Genomic DNA, 20,405 nt, shown 5'->3' on the forward strand with positions numbered 1-20,405 from the left:
CATAGATACCATGTGATCAAACAGGTCAAATGTGTGTTGTGGTTTCATCAGCCTCAGGTTCTGTCTTTAACTTGTCTTTGTTGGATTTATGGATCAGGCTCAAACACATACATGTTGTGTTTCCTCTCAACACACACCAGTACATGACGTGTCTTAACCGACATGACCACTCCACTTCCTGTTTGTCACAACAGCTGCTATTCCAGCTCTCTGATTGGTTCCACAGTCTGTCCATCAACTGCTGTTACACAATCCACTGACAGAACCTGTTCAACTGAACATGTGGGTTCAAATGATTCAAATGATCAGTGTATTCATTTAATAAGTGCACATCAGTTCTGGTTCAACAGGCTTTTGAATTCAACCATCAAACATAAACTGAACAATTATCACTTTAATCAAGTCTGGGTTATTTTCATTTGATTAATTAACCCTTAAAGACCCAAACATCCACCTTTAACCTAAACTATCTACTGATCTAAACTGTTTAATACCTGTTGATCCACTAATCCTATCAATCCATGTCAATAATTGGTGTAAAATACAGTTCTTCATCTTTTCATGGTCATCAGATATGACTCATTTGGACGTTCAGAGGCTCCGTAGTTACCATGGAAACACCGTCATCTTCTACAACATTGATTCACCAGTAAAACCCATGGAGCTGGATCAGTGACAGTGGATGGACACACTGGGTTTATGTTCAGTTAATGACAGATTGGACTGAAAAAGACACTTTTTTTCAGTTTTCTCTGTTTGATATAATAACTTTTGACTTTACTCTGAGTTTTTATCAACATCTAAGTTAAATTTAGGAAACAAAATATCGACAAATACATTTATTTACAGTGAAAAATGTAAAATACAGAAGATAATATTGTAATAGATTGTACTAAATTGCTTCAGAAACACAAAAGTAGTACTGGGTAACTGATACTGATCAAACTAAATGTGTTAGTTTCATCTTATTGATCATCTACTGCTGTTCAATACTGTCATATATTTAAAGGGAAGTGGACTCTGTGTGTGTGTGTGTGTGTGTGTGTGTGTGTGTGTGTGTGTGTGTGTGTGTGTGTGTGTGTGTTTAAATCCGTACACAGCTGACAGTCTGTCATACTTGTGTATTTTGGTCAATGAACAGACCAGTGAAAACAGCAAGTTGATTGGACCGATATTTTTGGTGATATTAGTAATTTTGGAAAACAATAGCCTTACAGTCACAGTGCTATGGCCATGATGGTCGACGGGAAGTGCATTACCACGCTGCATGATGGGTAATGAAGTTAAAAACAGGAACCACACATTTACTGACTTCAGTCCCTACAGATTTGTACTAACATATTAATTGTCATTGAAATTTTAAAGATTGATTTACTAAACAACTTTAGTGTCATAGTGTCATATATTTGTATTTGAACCTTCATCTGTGTCACATGTGCTGCTTTGGTATTTAGATGACGTTTGTCAAAGTCAAAGCACAAACACAGTTCAGACAGATTTACAGGGGTTGGACAAAATAATGGAAACACCTTAAAAAATCAACAAAATATAATTTAATATGGTGTAGGTCCGCCTTTTGCGGCAATTACAGCCTCAATTCTCCGAGGTATTGATTCATACAACTTGTGAATTGTTTCCAAAGGAATTTGAAGCCATTCTTCAGTTAGAATACCCTCCAACTCTTTTAGAGACGATGGCGGTGGAAATCGACGTCTTACTTGAATCTCTAAAACTGACCATAAATGCTCAATAATGTTGAGGTCTGGGGACTGTGCCGGCCATACGAGATGCTCAACTTCATTAGAATGTTCCTCATGCCATTCATTAACAATTCTAGCTGTATGGATTGGGGCATTATCATCTTGAGGTGAAGGTGTTTCCATTATTTTGTCCAACCCCTGTAGATCCAACCTGATCAGCCTCAGTTTCCTGTTTCTTCACTCATGTGGACATGTTTGATTTGTCATCAGAATCTTGTCCTGTTTTCATGGCTGTCCTTTGTGTTTTTCCTGCAGGGCTCCTGTCTGAAAACAACAGCACTGCAACAGGTAAGAAATGCACAAAGGAGGGATGTGAACTGGGCTGAAGCTGAACATCCTGGTTCAGGTGGTTTTCATCTGAACAAACTGGAGCCAATGCAGAGGATTCAGGAAGGATGGGTTTACAGAAGCTCCACTGAGCACGCTCAGCTCCTGTTCCTGACATTTGGACAAGTGTGGCTTTAAAGATCCACAAGTGAAGGAAACACTGACAAACAGGAGCAGACTGAGCCATTCAATTCACTGACTGAATGAATGAGGGATGAACTGAGTCCGTTTGGACACAAAATCTGTCAGTGGGACTGAAAACACTGTTCACACATGGAAACCACATGTGCTCAATAATCCAGTCCATGTGGTCCACATGGGCTGGGCTGGTTCTGGACTGGACTCTGACTGGTCTGTCTTATTTCTACAGAGTCTGTCCACTTCAGGTTGGTGGGAGGAGCCAGTCGTTGTCATGGTGACCTGGAGATGAAACGACAGGATGGAAACTGGAAACCAGTGGATGGGTTATTCTGGTACAGGAAGTTAGGAAACAGAGTTTGTGCAGAACTGGACTGTGGATCTGCAGTTTCACTGAGAGGCAGACGGACTGATTCACAGATAGATCATTGGTTTATCAGACCAGACTGTGATGAATCTGAACTGAGGAACTGTTTTCTATATAAGACAGGTGTCTATACACCCCTGGAGCTGAATTGTTCAGGTAAGAGCATTAACACTGAACCCTAACCCTTCCACTGTCACTGTGGGCTCCAGACTCTGTGGACTCTCTGGTCGGTCCAAGACTTCAACTCAGATTTAATGTGAACTCACACAAACTGATCAAGTTAATGATCTTTATTTTTGTAGCACTTTTCAAACAGCGAAAATGTAGCACAAAGTGATTTACATTTTAAAAATCTGTACAAACCCCCCCCCCCCCCCCCCCCCCCCCCCCCCCCCCCCCCCCCCCCCCCCCCACACACACACACACACACACACACACACACACACCCATATTATTACTAAACTAAATGTAATATAAATGTACAACAGTAAACAGATCAAACAGAAGCATTAGTTAAAGCCAAATTCAAAGGTGGGTGTTGAGCCTGGTTTTCAAATGTCTCCATTCTCCGCAGCCCTCAGGTTCTCCTTAGGTTCTCCTCAGGTTCTCCTTAGGTTCTCCTTAGGTTCTCCTCAGGTTCTCCTCAGGTTGTTCCATAGGTCAGGGTCATAATGCTGTAAATCGGCCTCAGCCTTAGTTTCAGTGTTTCTTCATGGAACAGTTATCAGTCCAGTGCCAGAGGACCTCAGGGTCCACCAGGGTTCAGAAGGTCAAAGCAAGTCTAAGAGAGAGAGAGTCTAAGAGATAAGAAGGAGCAAGACCATGAAGACATTCAGAAACCATTCAGAGGACCTTCAAACCAGGCCTGAAACCCAGGGGGAGCCAATGCAGTGGTTTTCAAACCTGTGTAATGTGAGCCCACCTTCTGGTCTTCATCAGCACACGAGCGGCTGAGTTCTGCAGAAGCTGGAGGTGTGAAGTTCTATCTGTAGGAAGATCAGAAAGCAGAGCATTACTGTAGTCAGTTCTACTGGAGAGAAAAGCAGGCATCAACATCTACGTATTGGCTGGACACAGAACTGGACCGACTCTGGCTATATTCTGGAGATGATCAAAACCTGTTTTTAGATGGATCCAAAATGAGGAATAAAAGTAAAAATAAACAATAATATCCACGTCCACAAACAAACAGCTGATGAACATCATGTCACACACACAAGAAACAAACACTAACACACATGAATGTGAGTCCACTACAGTCCAGTCAAATCCACTATATAGTCCAAGCCCCAGACCCCGGTCTACTCCAGTCCACTAGAGTCCCTAAGAGTCCACTTCAGACTCTAGTCTTATTCCAGTCTTCTTCCATCTGTGTCCACAGACTCTGTCAGACTGGTCCATGGGTCCAGTGTGTGTTCAGGCAGACTGGAGGTCCGGTCTAACCAGTCCGGGTCCTGGTCCCCAGTGTGTGAAGGACACTTGGACCTTCGTGGTGCCCAGGTGGTCTGTAGGGAGCTGGGCTGTGGGGCTCCTGGGCTCCTCCAGGGGGCGCTCTCTGGAGCAGCGGAGGCTCCTGTGGTGCAGACGTTCACCTGTGAAGGCCATGAGTCTGCTCTGCTGGACTGTGGAAGCTCAGGGGCACAGACCTGCTCATCTGGAACAGCTGTGGACCTTACCTGCACAGGTGGGCGGAGCTTTGACTGACACCAGCTGACATCAGTTCACTCACTTTGAGCTCATTTATCTGTCACTTGTATTTGATTAGATCCTGATGATGTCAGACTGGTGGGAGGAGCCAGTCGCTGTAACGGTACAGTACAGATGAAACATCATGGAGAATGGAGAGACATGGGACATGGTTATCCCTTTGACCTCTGGACCCTGAAGGCAGCAGATGTCATGTGTCGTCAACTGGACTGTGGATCTGCTGTTTCTGGGAGAACATCTGATCATTCTCGTCATGTGTGGTCCATCAGCCCCTCCTGTCTTCTCTATACATCTACACTGATGGACTGTGTGAAAACAGATACTGGGTCTTCTGGCTTCCCCCTGTCCCTCACCTGTTCAGGTAAGTCTACAGATGATGGTCCTGATTCTGTCAGAGTTCTTCCATGAGTCCATTCAGGTGTGTTTTATCTGAACTGGGTCAAACCAGACCCAGTCAGACCAGGTCCACACATTGGACAGTTGGATTGAACCATCAAACACATGCAGCTGAATTCAGTTCCAGTCCATGAACGTGGTCACATGACTCTGCTTTCCAACAGGCTGTTGAACAGCTCAGAAGGACTGAGTCCATTAGTTTGAACTGGACTTTGTGTTGGTCCATGTGCTCTTTTTCCAGCTCTATGTGGGTCTGCTGGACTCTGAGGACACCATGAAAACATCACTGACACTAAAGCATGTCCTTAAATGCAGATGTTTGACATGAGCCACATGTTTCCAGTGGTCTGAGATGAACCAGTGCACAGGTCACTGATCAAACCCACTGCATTATGGTGCATTCACTGACCACTGGGATTGTGTGTGTGCCTTTGAACAGACCCCACTCACACATATTGAATGTTCAGTCTGACTTCAGAATGACTGTGTCTCCACCAGCGCTGACGTTCAACTAACTCTAACCTGTGACTGAGGATCCACAGAGTGGACCTGAGGCCTGTTTGAGTCCAGTCTGAATGTAGACAGCGCCCTCTGTTGGAATCCAGGTCAACAACAGCACACACTCACTGTGTCCTTCAGCTCCACATTCAACACTAAAGGGCCTTTTATTGGTGTGTTCTTTGTTCTGCTGTTTTCTTTGAGGACGTTGTGTCTCTGCTTGAACTGGTCCATGAGTCCTATTTAGTTCCTGTGTCACTAATGACTGACAGGAGGCTTTGACAGAGTCCAGATCGCTTTAATCTTTGATTTTAACATGGTGTTTCCTCTAAAGTTCAATGGTTTAGTTCATGTTCTACTGACATTTTGTCCACATTTCAGGAAAAAAAGCATTTGTTCAAATACAAATGGACCTATTATCAGTTTCTTTTCAGATAATATGTGTTTCCTGCTTCTGTAAAAGTCCACTTTCCATCATCTGTCATATTTCCAAATGGTATGTGGTCAGTCGGGCCCATGAATTCAGATTTTCTGGTGAGAACTGAAAACCTTCTGCAGATGAATGTGAGAACACGTGTGCACAGACATGGTTCTGCACAGGGAACGTGGAAGAACATTTGAACATGCAGCCATTATTAGTAGTAGTAGTATTTAGAATTATTGCATATTTGATCCTTCTAATCATCTCTGTGGGTAACCAACCATTATTTATCTCTCATAACTGTAGTATTTATCACTGTGACAATAGACTGTATAGAACTGTTCTGTTATATATTGTACTCCGTTCTTCAAAATGAACAGATGTGTTGTTAAGTCTTTCAAACCTGACGTGTCATCGCTGACACACCCTGTGCATATGCAGTTTGGATGGATGGAACTGTTTCACTGTTTAAGACGTTGTGCTTTACAGGTTTTATTGGGTCATTACGGTCATTTCACTCAGACCTGAACTAGAAGCTGGAGAAGAAGCTGTTTTAGCAGAATTAGAACATGCAGGAAATTGTACAGTGATTTGAGTGTCCCAAAAAGTGCCAGAAAAATCGAATCCATTATTATTATTATTATTAGTAGTAGTAGTAGTAGTATTATCATTATTATTATTATTATTAAATTGGAAATGACTAGATTTTGAATGTTCCAAGTGTTCTAGAAATATGGGCAAAAGGATGAACTCACAGCATATTTTCTACCCTTTTTCTTGTCAAAAATAATAATAAAGTGCAGGCGGTCCACTTTCAGCTGAGGGTTGAAAGGGTTCCAGAGTCCACCCTCACACTGCCGTCTGTCCAGGGGCTTTTGTGTCTTTAAACATGTGTGTGTGTTGTTGTGGGTCCACAGACTCTGTCAGACTGGTCCATGGTTCCAGTCGGTGTTCAGGCAGACTGGAGGTCCGGTCCAACCAGTCCTGGTCCTCAGTGTGTGAAGAGGATTTGGACCTTAACGATGCCCAGGTGGTCTGTAGGGAGCTGGGCTGTGGGGCTCCTGGGCTCCTCCAGGGGGGGCTCTATGGAGAGGGGGAGGCTCCAGTCTGGACCAGTGAGCTCCAGTGTGAAGGCAATGAGTCTGCTGTCCTGGACTGTAGGAGGTCCAGCTCTGCTGGGAAGACCTGCTCCAATGGAACAGCTGCAGGACTCACCTGTTCAGGTACCAAGTGGGCGTGGCTTTCATATGACAGTGTGTTTCTTTGACTCATGTCTTTGTGTCTCTGCTCAGATCCAGGTGGAGTCAGGTTGGTGGGACAGCCGAGCCGCTGTGCTGGTACTTTGGAGATCCAGTACCAGGGACACTGGAGACCAGTAGGAGACTACTTTAAACGCTGGGATCTGAAGTCTGGATCTGCTGTGTGTCAACATCTGGACTGTGGATCAGCTGTTTCAGTCAACAGAACACATAATTCTACAGACAGACCTGTGTGGAGGGTCTCAGTTCCTTGTGTAAAGCTGACATCTGGACTGAGGGACTGTGTTGGACAATATGATCCCTATGATGACTCATCTGGTGTGGACGTGGTGTGTTCAGGTACAAACGGACACAAACTGTGTCTGAACTGAATTCTCAGTGACCAGATGGTTCTGACTCTGACGTTTAAAGTTCCATCTAATGACTCTGTTCATTTCATCAGTTGATTATTTTGTCTCAGTTCGTTGTTTTTTCGGTCAAATGTGTCAAATATTGACCTTTGACCTTTGGAACGTCCAGATCCCAAATGAACGTCTTCATTTGGACCAGATGAGGCTGAAAACACAAACAGATTTCACATTAGTCTCATTTAGGACAAAAGGACCAAATGTTGACATGTGAGACTGTAAAAGCACCACATGTGTCCTTTTTTACCCATAATGCCTTTGAAGGTCAGCTGTGCTCTAAATGACCCATTCCTCATGTTTTCATTGGTCAGTGTTCATCCCATCCCAAACTCCTGTGGATCAGATCCATCTGTGTCTCTGAGGAGGATGGATTCTCTGACTGCTTGTTTGTGCTCATGTGTGCTGCTTGGTCCAATCATGTCTCTGTGTGTGGACAGATCTGCTGCCTCAGCCCAACATCTCCCTGTCTGACGGGGTCTTTGGGGTCTACCAGCAGGGGTTCCGGGTGCTCGTGGGCTCCGACTTCACCATCACATGCTCCGTCCGACCGCAGTACCCAGGAGGCTCCTTCCAGCTGATCTCCGACACCAAGAAGCCGCTGAACCTCACCATGCCGGCTGTCAATCACTTCGCCCACTTCCTGTTGTCTGCCATGGGCTACGCCCACCGAGGGAACTACACATGTGTTTATCATGTGGACGTTTATAACCACAGCTTCTCGTCGTCTCAGAGCCCCGCCCTCTATCTCACTGTCGGAGGTAATGTCAGGACAAATGCACACAAAACACCCACAATGCATCAGTAACAGTCACATGACCATGTTCCAGTGAACAGGTGTGAGCAGAACCACGATGGTAGGACTGAGATCAGGTAAAGCCGGTCCAGTTGAACCTGTCACAGACTGGGCTGAACCAACAAACACTCCTTTAATCTGAGCTCAGTTCAAACCACAGCTGAGTTTAAACCCAGGTTTAAACTCAGTCCATCCAGTTGAATGTGAAGAACAGTTAGTGTCCACAGTTCAAGGTGCATCTGTACATGTGTGTGTGTGGTCCACATGTCCAGGGTCTAGAGGTGGTTTCAGTCAGTCTATGAGTTGCAGCAGATGGAGGTCTGGAGAAACACAGTTGGACACATGCACTGGAGTCCAATCTGTCCAACAGGACGAGTCCACTTCAACAACATCAACCAACACTTTGAAGTCAACTTCAGCTCAGAACTCAACTCATACAAACCAGTCTGACTAAAACCTGTGTCTGAGTCTGAAGGTCCAGAATGTCCACAGATTAAAGTCCAACCTAAACTGGTCTGTATCTGACCAGCTGGAGATATTGGACCTATGTTTTCATTCTGTCTCGTGTGTCCACAGATACACATTCAGTCTGAAAAATCCAAACGTCTGAACCAGGATTTTATTAGTGCTAGTTCAGATCAGTCCATTGGATAATTACTGCACTGACCCATGGGTTTGAGCTGCAACAAGCAATTTAAATCTGAGGCAACGAGCGAAACAACCATGAGATAAAACATGTCCTGTGGTCGTGGAACAGATGGAGCTGTTTCAGAGGCGTCCAATCATTGGCCTGAACCAAGAAGAACTAGAAAAGCACTTGAACAGCACAGACCTCCACCAAGACAGATTAGTCACCCCCCCCATCCGTACCAAAATGTAATCATTTGTTCCAGTATCAAAATTTCATGAAAATCCGGCCATAACTTTTTGAGTTATCTTGCTACCAGACAAACCCTGATGAAAACATAAAAATAAAGACAAGCTGAAAAAAATAAAAAACTGGGAAAACACTGTCCATCATGCCTAGTGTCTACAGTCTAAGCCTGTGGGGGCGGTGATTACCCATCATGCCTAGTGTCTACAGTCTAAGCCTGTGGGGGCGGTGATTACCCATCATGCCTAGTGTCTACAGTCTAAGCCTGTGGGGGCGGTGATTACCCATCATGCCTAGTGTCTACAGTCTAAGCCTGTGGGGGCGGTGATTACCCATCATGCCTAGTGTCTACAGTCTAAGCCTGTGGGGGCGGTGATTACCCATCATGCCGACTCAACGTCATCAATACAAGATCTGGACAAAAACTGGAGAAACAACAGTAAAACATGTAGGGACTTTAGAAAACCTTATTTATTTTATTTTATTTAACCAGGTAAGTTAGTTGAGAACTGATTGTCATTTTCAATGACAATCCGTTCATATCGAGATGATCAACCAACCACTGTCACATTCACACCTATGGCCAGTTTAGATGAACCCATTAATCTATCAGTGCATGTGTTTGGATGGTGGGAGGAGCCAGAGAACCCGGAGAGAACCCACGCAAACATGGGGAGAACATGCAAACTCCACACAGAAAGGTTCCTGGTGTTGGAATCGAACTCAGGACTAGAGGTAGACCAGTATATCAGCCGATATATTGATTTTCTTCAGTATCAACCATTGGCCTTAATTTGTTTTTGAAAGCCAATATTTGATCAGTGGTAAAAATGTTATCAGATATTTGATCAGGTACATGTGTGGGCAGCACTTTAATTTAGATAAATGTTCAAACAGTACTATGTGTACGTGGATTAAACATGTCATTTATATCGCTGCGTAAAAATCTTCATTATCTGAGTGTTTCAGTTGTATTTTACGGTCAGTGTGCTTTCAAAAACATCAGATATGGTCCTCAGATATCTGCTGTAGATATGGGTCACGGTCTGAGCACATTGTCCAGAATGGGCGTGGGCCTCAGACTGACCCCTGTGGGTGGACCTGGACTCAGGACCTTGTTGCTGTGAGGCCACAGTGCTGTCCACTGCACCAGCGCCACCACCAGGACTGAACAGATTCTGTTCCAACACTAACAGTTGTGTGTGTGAACTCAACTCCCATTTGGAGCCAAATCCAACTGCAGTCTGAACTCAAACACACAATCCCACTGAGCTCAGCACAAACAGCCTCATGATGGGAATGTGTCCTGTTAGTGCAGATGTTCTTCACACTGAAGGTGTTCCATCAGTAGATGTGCATGTGTTCCATCAGTAGGTGTGCATGTGTTCCATCAGTAGATGTGCATGTGTTCCATCAGTAGATGTGCATGTGTTCCATCAGTAGATGTGCATGTGTTCCATCAGTAGATGTGCATGTGTTCCATCAGTAGATGTGCATGTGTTCCAGGTGTTGATGGGATCAGTTCTGTTCACACTGTGATCAGCAGAATAGTGTCAAACAGACACAGTTTGTCAGTTTTTCCAGACGTCAGGACTCTTCAGCTCCACTCTGATGGTTGTTGTTGTTGTTGTTGTTGTTGTTGTTTCAGACTTGGTGAGAAACCTGATCATCAGGGTGGTGCTGGTCCCCTTCATTCTGATCACGGGGACCATTTTCCTCTACTTCTACTGTCGGGTCAGTTCACAGCTTTATTCAACACTAACACACTTCAACGCTGACATGGGACGCTTCTGCCAAACTGGGTTTACCTCCAACATCTGACACATGTGTTTGTGCAGGTTTACCAAACTCATGGTGTGGAGAAGATAGTCACTGAATAACGGCCGATAACGAAATAAAGGTCCTGAACTGGTAACGTAATAACTTATTATGTTTTTGTCCTGGCAAAAAAAAATTCTTTGCAAATGTAATAACTGAGGTAATAATGTAAAAATATATGAATATAACTGTATTTAAGTTTGATTTATTAGATAGAACTGTGATAAAATCACGGGGGGGTCATCACTTCTAATAAATCAAACTTAAATACAGTTATATTCATATATTATTATGTTATTGGTTCAGTTATTACATTTGCAAAGTAATTTTGTTTTTTACCAGGACAATAACATATGGCCAAAAGTTCTTCCGTTATCGGTGGTTCTTCTCCAACCTGGAAGGACTGAGGATGGGAACTCCAGTCTGTGGAGTCCAAGTCCTGGATTTAGTCAGTCCACCTCCTGTCTGTTCCAGTCCACCAGGAAAAGTCCAGACAAACAAACACTGAGACTGAACGTCTGTGTGCTTTCAGAGCCGTCCCATGTCAGCAGGATTTACCTGATCAGCTGATTGGATTCAGTGACTGAATGGACTGGACATGGACTCACACACACATGATGATGACATGTTTGTATGTTTGTTCCAGGCCAGTAGGGGGCGCTTCAGACTGAAGATACGCAACACAGGATAAGATACACGACCACGACCACCGTCTACATCCATGTCCACTCTGCAGAATAGTTGTGTGTGTCGTTTGTGTATGTGTGTGTTGTTTGTGTTGTTTGTGTTCCAGTCCCAGTTCTGGTCCTGGAGTCCTGGTCCGGTCTGAATGTTCAGTGTGTTTGTGTTTCATTGGTTCCTGGTTCTTCTTGGACTTGGACTCAGACCTGTTCAGTCCTGACTCAAAGGACAGCAGAGGAGCTGTTCAACACTTTGGTTCACGCTCACACATGAACTCTGCTCTGAAAGCAGCTGCAAACACTTGGAAATCCTTCAGATGAATTCAGCACTTCTACGGGCTGTTCCTTTAGTTTGACACCACAGTTCTAATAGAGTTTGTTGTTTTGTTCACTCTTTCACTGCTTTTCTGTCTTTCTGTCATCCTACTTGTTTGTGCCTTTGTCCTGTTTGTCTGGGTCTCTATGGTGTCCATACAGTCTACTGTTGAACTCTGATCAGGGCCTACAGCTGAATCTCTGCTGTATTAAAGCTTCTCAGCTGGTGGCTCGTGGCCCTAAAGTCAAACCAGCTTAAATGCTTCAGGATGTGATGTCACTTGTATTTGACAGATGGATAGGATGCCGGCGGTTGCCATGGAAACGCCATCCTTCTGACTGACCTGCTGATGCTGTGTGCTAAACCTGTCAGGTTTCATTTTCAGTCCAACGTCCTGAAGGTCCGATGGACGACTGGGATCAGCTGTGGTCCAGAAACAGTTTTTCCAGAACCTTCTTCCCCAAAACCGTCGGTCAGAATGAGTTGGTATTTGTTGTGGAACATCTTTGGGCTGAGGTCGACCAAGTTTGTTCAAAGAATTGGGAAATACTGATTTATGAATTTTATATGAATTTTTGAAATTTTCTAAATTCCCATTGGTTTATAATGGGACCCATTTCAAAGCACTATGAGTTGAAAACAGTTGAAGATATTGATCTAATTACTATTGATAATAGATTGGAAGTCACATGAGCTTTAATTTGGTGCCGTGACATTTGACCTGGAATGACCTTGAAAAGTCAAACAAATGTCAATTAATGTCTTTAAATATGGACGACAAGACCCTTGATCATATATATATATGTCACAGTAGAGATTGAAATCCAGTAGGATTCGTAATCCTACTAGGACAGATAGGAATTTTAGTGTGTCCAAGGACAAACTCAAATCCTACAAGAAATTAGGATCTGAACTAGGGTTACATATGTTTGCAAACTATTGTACACTAGTGAGTAGCACATTTAAGTCTTAGAAAAAGTCTTTGAAGCTTAGCTATAGAATATTAGATTCAAAGTCTGTGTAAATTCTGAATAAAATCATGGTTTGTAAGAATATTGTTGTTTCTTTTACTTTTAACCCTACCATCTAGACCAGGGGGCAGCTAAATGCCAATGCCAACTTTAACATCATACATTTACTTCAAAGACTTTTTCTAAGACTTAAATGTGCTACTCACTAGTGTACAATAGTTGCAAACATATGTAACCCTAGTTCAGATCCTAATTTCTTGTAGGATTTGAATTTGTCCTAGGACACACTAAAATTCCTATCTGTCCTAGTAGGATTACAAATCCTACTGGATTTCAATCTCTACTGTGACATATATATATACATATATACATACATATATATATATATATATATATATATATATATATATATATATATATATATATATATATATATATATATTTTTTTTTTTTTTTTTTTTTTTTTTTTTTTTTTAATCTCTGTACATATTTGTGGTATTTTTTTTTGGACTTCATGTATGATTGTTTTTTTTTAAATTGCTGCCTTACTGTTGTATTGTTTAGTTGTGATGCAGACTGACCCTCAGGTGAAGACAGCAGTCTGAATGTCCAACATGTATCAGTGCTTAAATTCCCTTTAATCCTTTTCCATCTTTAATCCTCCATATCTGCTCCTTTTACTCTGTCTGTTCATTATTATTATGACTTGTATTTACTCCTGATTCATGTCCAATGAACAGTTCTATTAAAGTGTGTGTGAACAGGTGTGTGTTTTCCATGACAGCATGAACAGGTTTGATCAGCTCCATAAATGACTGAACAGTGAGCTGCAGTTTGTGTTATCACCACTAGAGGACAGTAGAGGACAGGATCACAGGACCAATCAGAGAGAATAGAAGTCTAAAGTAAAAAGTCTGACTTTAAACATAGACGCTGACTGGAAAATATACAAACAATGAAAATAAATGAATAAAGTGTACTGTAGTTATAGATTATTGAAACATATAAACATATTGACGACATTCTAAAGTCTGTAAAATAGTGTGATGCCAAACAGTAGAAGTTGATGAGTCCAGTGGAGGCTTCTGGAAGGAGTTTACTCTGGATAATGTCGCCCCCTGAAGGAAAAGAAGAGACTTTCAACACACGATCAATATTCAATACATGTTTCCATTGATCATATACAGTAGATCACAGGTCATATACAGTACATACATGTCACATGAATGTTTGTTTTTCTACATATAATTTAGAACAGTAGTGTTGGAATGGGTTTGTGAGGGTGCACTCAGTATTTTAGGAAGGTCTGAAACAGTCTGGAATCAGAACACTCCACAAGTATTCAGGTGGAAAACAACAATAATTATATATATACAGTATATACAGGGTGTCCCAAAAAGTGTATACACACTTTAAATAATTGTAAAGTAGGTGTTTATTAAAATTCATTTAATTTTGAAAATGTAATAGAATTTACAAACATCATTTTATTGTTTTGTCACCGCCTTTTCACTGACAGGATGAAAAGCCTTGCCAATATTGGAATCCAACTCACCCCACGTCCACATCCCATATTTTCTCCCCTTAACCTCCCTCATGGTCCAGCCCCTCCCATTCCACCACGGACCAAAAATCACTGAGCCCCAACCCCCCCCCCCCCCCACTGCCCATGGATCATCACATCTATGAATCTGACTGATGTGTACCAGGTCCAGACTACAGTACTGATACAAATAATGACCCCCCCCCCCCCCCCCAGGAAAAGTCAGGGCCCTATGGAATTAAGGACAAGTGTAATGTACTGAAGCAACTGTAAAAAGAAAACAAATAAAAAACAAACAGAAAAAAGTCTGACTTTTCTGGTGGCACATACAGTATGTAATTAGTTGAAATCAGCACAAAAGAGGACATACAGTTATTGGACTTGTTCTTCTGGCCTGATGACAAAATGCATTTGCCCCTGGAGGTCATTAAAGTTTATCTGGTTCTGTAAAGTCACATACTGGACATGGACCTACCCTCCAGATGTGATCAGCTGAAACAGGCCAAACTAGCAAAGAAATAAGGTCACGACATGAGCAAACCTCTGCCATGGAAACAATTAATGATCTTAATCACGTTTGTGTTGAGGTGAATTTGGTGACTATAGGCCCTTTTCCACCAAAAGCCCAGGAACTATATTACCAGGAACTTATTTAGGGTCAAAGAATTCCTGGTAATTGCGTTTCCACCGAACCCCAAAGTTCAGGGTAATTTATTCAAATCAGGTTGATGATGTATGAGGAGCAGTAACAGAACCTGCAGTCCAGTTCATGTCCATTCACAAACTAACCTCTAGTTCAATAAAATGACACAGTACTGAAGTGGACAGTTTGGGTTTAATGTTTTACTGGTTGTTGAATCACTTAATCCATCTGGAATACATTTTAAATGAAGTTAACCATCATTACATATCCTTAATTTGTATTTAAAAATGGTAGAACATGTATTTTTAACTTCTCATTCCTTAAACTCAATTTTATGTGTGATGGATGGTTCTGTTTCATTTCTATTGTTTTACAGATATAGTCCAGGTTCAACCCTAAAGTCACACACATTTACTCAAATGCCTGCATTTAATTCAACTGCATATTACTGATAAAAGTACTTATACTCTACTCATATTTTGATGCCTTGTAAATGAACAGACAGTATTGGGTTAGAATTTTTTTTTTAATTAAAAATCGAAACAAGACAAAAGATGCAAAAAAACAAACAAACAAGCAAAACCAAGGTGCCTTGAGATTAAAAGGGAAACTTGAAGCACTCGGAGAGCGCAGATCTCCGCCAAGGCTGATCAGTGGCCCCCCCCCCCGTGGGCCCCCCCACCCCCGATCACCACCAAAATTTAATCATTTCTTCCTTATCCCATTTCCAACAAACCCTGAAAATTTCATCCGAATCTGTCCATAACTTTTTGAGTTATGTTGCACACTAACGGACAGACAAACAAACAAACAAACCCTGGCAAAAACATAACCTCCTTGGCGGAGGTAATAAAATGTGAAAGGTTCAGGCTTCTGGACCAGGGTCTGGACCAGCTGGTCCAGGACAGCCGGTCTGGAACTCCATGGTCCTGGTCCCTTTTTCGCTTTCCTGCATGAACAGTAATAAAAATGCATAAATGAATAACAGAACACATGATGACAGATTCCTCCTACTATGATGTGACATGTCAAACGTCTGACCTGGGCTGTTGTAAACAGCAGTAGATGTTGGACCAGGACACAAACGAGCTGCAGGTTCAGAAAAGAGGTGAGTCTGTCTGGTCCATTTCAGGTGGAAATCACAAACATACAGAATAAATCAGTGTTCAGCTCACGGCGACAACATAAATACATCCAGTTCTCTGATTTAGGTTTAGCTCAAACTGTTGACCAGTTAGCATTAGCATTAGCATTAGGTTAACTGGACTTCACTGTTGTCTAATGTAATGGCTAAATTACTTATATCCATATATATTTGTATGCATTTCATATATCATATGGGCTTTTAACCCTATTCCAGATATCTTCACATGCATTCCACATGTCACATAAGAGTCTGTTACTTTCATTGTGTTTTATGGAGCAGTTTGACCTCTTCTGTGTTGTGTCCAGGATAGAAGGCCAAACCGACACCTGGGTTAGATAAAGAGCATTCCTCACAGGGGTCTTACCTCTAAGTTCCGGGACAGCCTGGTACTAACCAAAACACTTTCGACACAACATAATTTTCTTATCTTTATCTTATGGGAGACAGAAAACGGCTTTCTTACTTGTGTTTTCTCTCAGACAGCTTCAGCCTTTGCCTGATGTTGTGTCTCTTTCTTGGAGCTCCAATAAATTGTATACTTTGTGACACTGAACTGACCCTTCTTTATTGAAGATGAATTAGGAGAGTATTATTTTTTCCATAACAATTGGAGTCAGAGGTGGGATAGCTGAAGTTTCCGCTGTGGGACACTCAATGTCGGAAGGGTCGCTCCCAAGAACGGCAAGCAAGCAAGTTCTCCTCTACCTCGATTCAAACTTTAGGAGACCAGAGGTTCCGACAGTCGGAGTGAACAACAGTCGACTTCACATCTATTCCAACGAACCCAAAACTCTACTTCCTCGTCTGAAGGGTGAGACATATTTTTACCAATTATTAAATTGAGGTATTTGTTTATCAATTAAATTGGAAAAAAAAACTTCATTAAATTCAATTAAGTTTAGTAAATTACATGTCATCTACTAAAGAAGCCTGAATGTACCTGTTTTGAGCCAGAGAAGTCTGGAATTAAAGTCAGACTCTACGTGGTTAGAGGCCACGGGGTTTTCTATCCACTTGTACCTTAGAAACGAAGTGAGATAGGCACGGGGACGCCTGTGTCTTGATGAATCGTTAAATCAGGAAACGTGGCAGTACAGCGTCACGGCGTTTCATGGTTAGGCTGATTTCATTGATTAAAGGGGAAAAGTGTTTGGAACGCAGTCAACCGGTTGATATCACAAGTAATTCCTTTAAGCGCACATTAGTAGTACTCATCAAGTTCTTGGTGAGGAGGTTAGAGGGGTTACTAGTTTAATGAACTTTGTTTTGTGCCCAAACCTCTTTGGCCGTGCATTAGTAGTACCTGTAAGGAATTTCTTGACGAAGAGGTCAGAGGGGTTCAGTCAAACCAGGATTTGACTACGGGAAACGAGCAAAGTAAAGGAGCGGCGACTCCGACGGGCCCTTCAGTGGAGGACATGAAAGCAAAATATGGTTCTGAAAGCGTTCAGTGTCTGACGGTCTGGACCAGCCAGTTTGGCTTTACTGAGGGGGGTTCTTTGAGTCAAAATCAGATGAAACAATTAAAACAGAAATTACAGGAAAAGGAAGCTCAGTTAAAAAAGGGAAAGACAATCAAAGTGAAAGATTTAAAGGATATTGAAAAACGCAGAGTGTTTAAAACATTGGGAGGATGAAGCAGAACTTAGGGAAAGGAAACAATTCTTAAAAGGCATGACAAAGCTTAAAGCAACAGAGGATTCAGAAAAGCACAGACTGAGCAGAAAACCACGCCTACTACACCCAAATCAGTCACAAACCCTGCCTCTTCTCTGTACCCCAGTCTTACAGGTCACAAAGGTCCTCTACTTGATGACCCGCCTCCCTATCCGCCCCCAGCTGAAGCACCGCCTCCGCCTCAGGTCCTGGGTCCACCTCTGCCTCTGCCCCCTCCTCACAGAGACTTCCTCCGCCCGCCTCAACAACGCCTGCCTCCTCCAATCAAAGAAGAAGGACATGACGTCGGCTATCCGGATGAAGGCGGTGCCCAAGGGGGAAAGCAACCAATCACAGAACAGCCAACCTCCCCTGCTGGAGTGGTCGGATCCGCCCACTACAGCAGATCACAGAGAGGAGCAAAGCCGGCTCCAAGCTTCATGCTACCAATGATTCAATGTGTTGGAGCAGATAATGAGCCTCATTTTGTATATAGACCATAGACTGTAGCAGATATGGAAGAAAACCTCAAACATCTTCCTGACATTGACAGTGATGGCCAACGGTTTGCTGACAGTTTACTTCTGTTCTGCCAGTCGTTCACACCCACTATGCCCAAACTAAACAAACTCTTGATGATGAAGCTGGGTCCGACCAAACACAGTCAACTGCGTGATCGTCTTCTAGGCGACCAACGCCCAACCCACATCGACTGGACACACGCTGATAACAACGATTACAGAGTGGCAGTAGAACGACTCAGTGCAGACATTATCAGACTGTTTCCAGCCATCACCAACTGTAAACAGGAAGAAAATGAGAGAGTCGAAGATTATTATCACCATCTTCACAAAGTGTTCAATGACAACAGTGGTCTCACAGAACCGAACCCGCTGGGGGACGTTCCTGGTCCATGGGAGACCCACCTCAGCCACGCCTTCCTCAAAGGGCTACGCCCATCCCTCTCAGAAGCTGTGGTGCACTCCTGCATTGGAGTTGAAGAAGCCAGAAAATTATTTGCCATACCAAACATGCTGAACATCATGAAAATGAGCAAAAAGTCAAAGATAAACTGAAACGCAAAGAAGTGAAATACAAGGCTCACCTTACTATGGTCCAGGCTGTCACCCAGATGCAAAGTCAACAGTCCCCACAACGTCAACAGCCATTGTCTGTCACTGCCCCATCAACCTGAGGTCGAGGGTATTATGGGGGAAGAGGTAATCGATACCAGCCACAACATCAACAAGGCCAGACTGATGGCTGTTTCATCTGCGGATCCAGAGACCGCTGGGCACAAGACTGTCCGCAGAACCCTGGCTCACATGGCCGCTTTTCCAGAGGCCGCACTGCAACGAGGGGACATGGACGGGGTTCCAGACAACAAGCTGATGACTGAGTAGTAGTAGTAGACCCCCTGTCCAGTTAGTCCACCTGTAGTAGACCCCCTGTCCAGTTAGTCCACCTGTAGTAGACCCCCTGTCCAGTTAGTCCTCCTGTAGTAGACCACCTGTCCAGTTAGCCCACCTGTAGTAGACCCCCTGTCCAGTTAGTCCTTCTGTAGTAGACCACCTGTCCAGTTAGTCCACCTATAGTAGACCCCCTGTCCAGTTAGCCCACCTGTAGTAGACCCCCTGTCCAGTTAGTCCACCTGTAGTAGACCCCCTGTCCAGTTAGCCCACCTGTAGTAGACCCCCTGTCCAGTTAGTCCTCCTGTAGTAGACCACCTGTCCAGTTAGTCCACCTATAGTAGACCCCCTGTCCAGTTAGCCCACCTGTAGTAGACCCCCTGTCCAGTTAGTCCACCTGTAGTAGACCACCTGTCCAGTTAGCCCACCTGTAGTAGACCACCTGTCCAGTTAGCCCACCTGTAGTAGACCCCCTGTCCTGCTAGTCCACCTGTAGTACCCCTCCTGTCCAGTTGGTGTCAGTGTTCATATTAATCAGTCAGTGTCAGTCTTGTCTCATTGTTTCTCTGACTTTAGCCAAACTTAGATGCTACTTTTCTAGTTCAAACTTTGCACACAGCCCAGTCTCCTTAGTTCTTTTAAAGCTCAGTAAATGTGATGGCATTGAGAAACACGGTAAAAAAAGAGGGACTGATGCGGTGAAGGATGACGGACAAGCAAGGAATACTCCAGTTCTGATGGCATTTGGTGTGTTATATGTACGCATGTTCTACCTTTCATGTGTTATTTGATGGCAGGTCAGTTTGTGCCCAGATCTGTGGTTCACAGAACCTGAACTCTAACCCTCAGTGCATGAGAACACACCAGTTAAAAGTGGTGTATATGATTATGTGAGTCATGATAACAGTGACATCACATTGGTTTATCAGCCAGCAGCAACTACAGCTGCTGCATCATTGAGATGTTTTTGAACATAAAATACTACTAAAAATATCTCATTATCATTAAAAAATAAAAATTTGAAATGACGGATAATAATAAGTTATGACAGAATTTTTACGACCCTGTCCGTCAAAATGACGGACAATAAAAATGTCTAGAACAACCTCTGGTCAGAACCAGTAAAATATTATCATAATAACCTATAAATAATGACAAACCCAAATGTTCTCTTTGTTTTTTGATGTAAAAAAGCAAAATTACATGAAAATGTTTACATGACCAAACTATACTTTTACAACAAATGTGAATAACCTGAACAAATATGAACAAATG

At 43.0% G+C, this 20,405-nt stretch overlaps 1 protein-coding gene across 1 annotated transcript in view; it reads left to right on the top strand.

Annotated features, from left to right (window-relative positions):
- LOC115424886 (antigen WC1.1-like) overlaps window positions 1-7,992 on the top strand; it is a gene marked incomplete at its 3' end in the record, with an annotated part of 32,314 nt that extends 24,322 nt beyond the window's left edge. Inside the window, exons 8-13 of the mRNA XM_030142282.1 lie at window positions 2,553-2,748; window positions 3,974-4,276; window positions 4,358-4,660; window positions 6,532-6,837; window positions 6,907-7,212; window positions 7,718-7,992. Coding sequence (XP_029998142.1) covers window positions 2,553-2,748; window positions 3,974-4,276; window positions 4,358-4,660; window positions 6,532-6,837; window positions 6,907-7,212; window positions 7,718-7,992 — 1,689 coding nt within the window. The remainder of the gene's footprint in view (window positions 1-2,552; window positions 2,749-3,973; window positions 4,277-4,357; window positions 4,661-6,531; window positions 6,838-6,906; window positions 7,213-7,717) is intronic.
- Window positions 7,993-20,405: the final 12,413 nt, after the last annotated feature.

The sequence above is a fragment of the Sphaeramia orbicularis genome, chromosome 8, assembly GCF_902148855.1.
Source record: "Sphaeramia orbicularis chromosome 8, fSphaOr1.1, whole genome shotgun sequence".
Lineage (NCBI taxonomy): Eukaryota > Metazoa > Chordata > Actinopteri > Kurtiformes > Apogonidae > Sphaeramia > Sphaeramia orbicularis.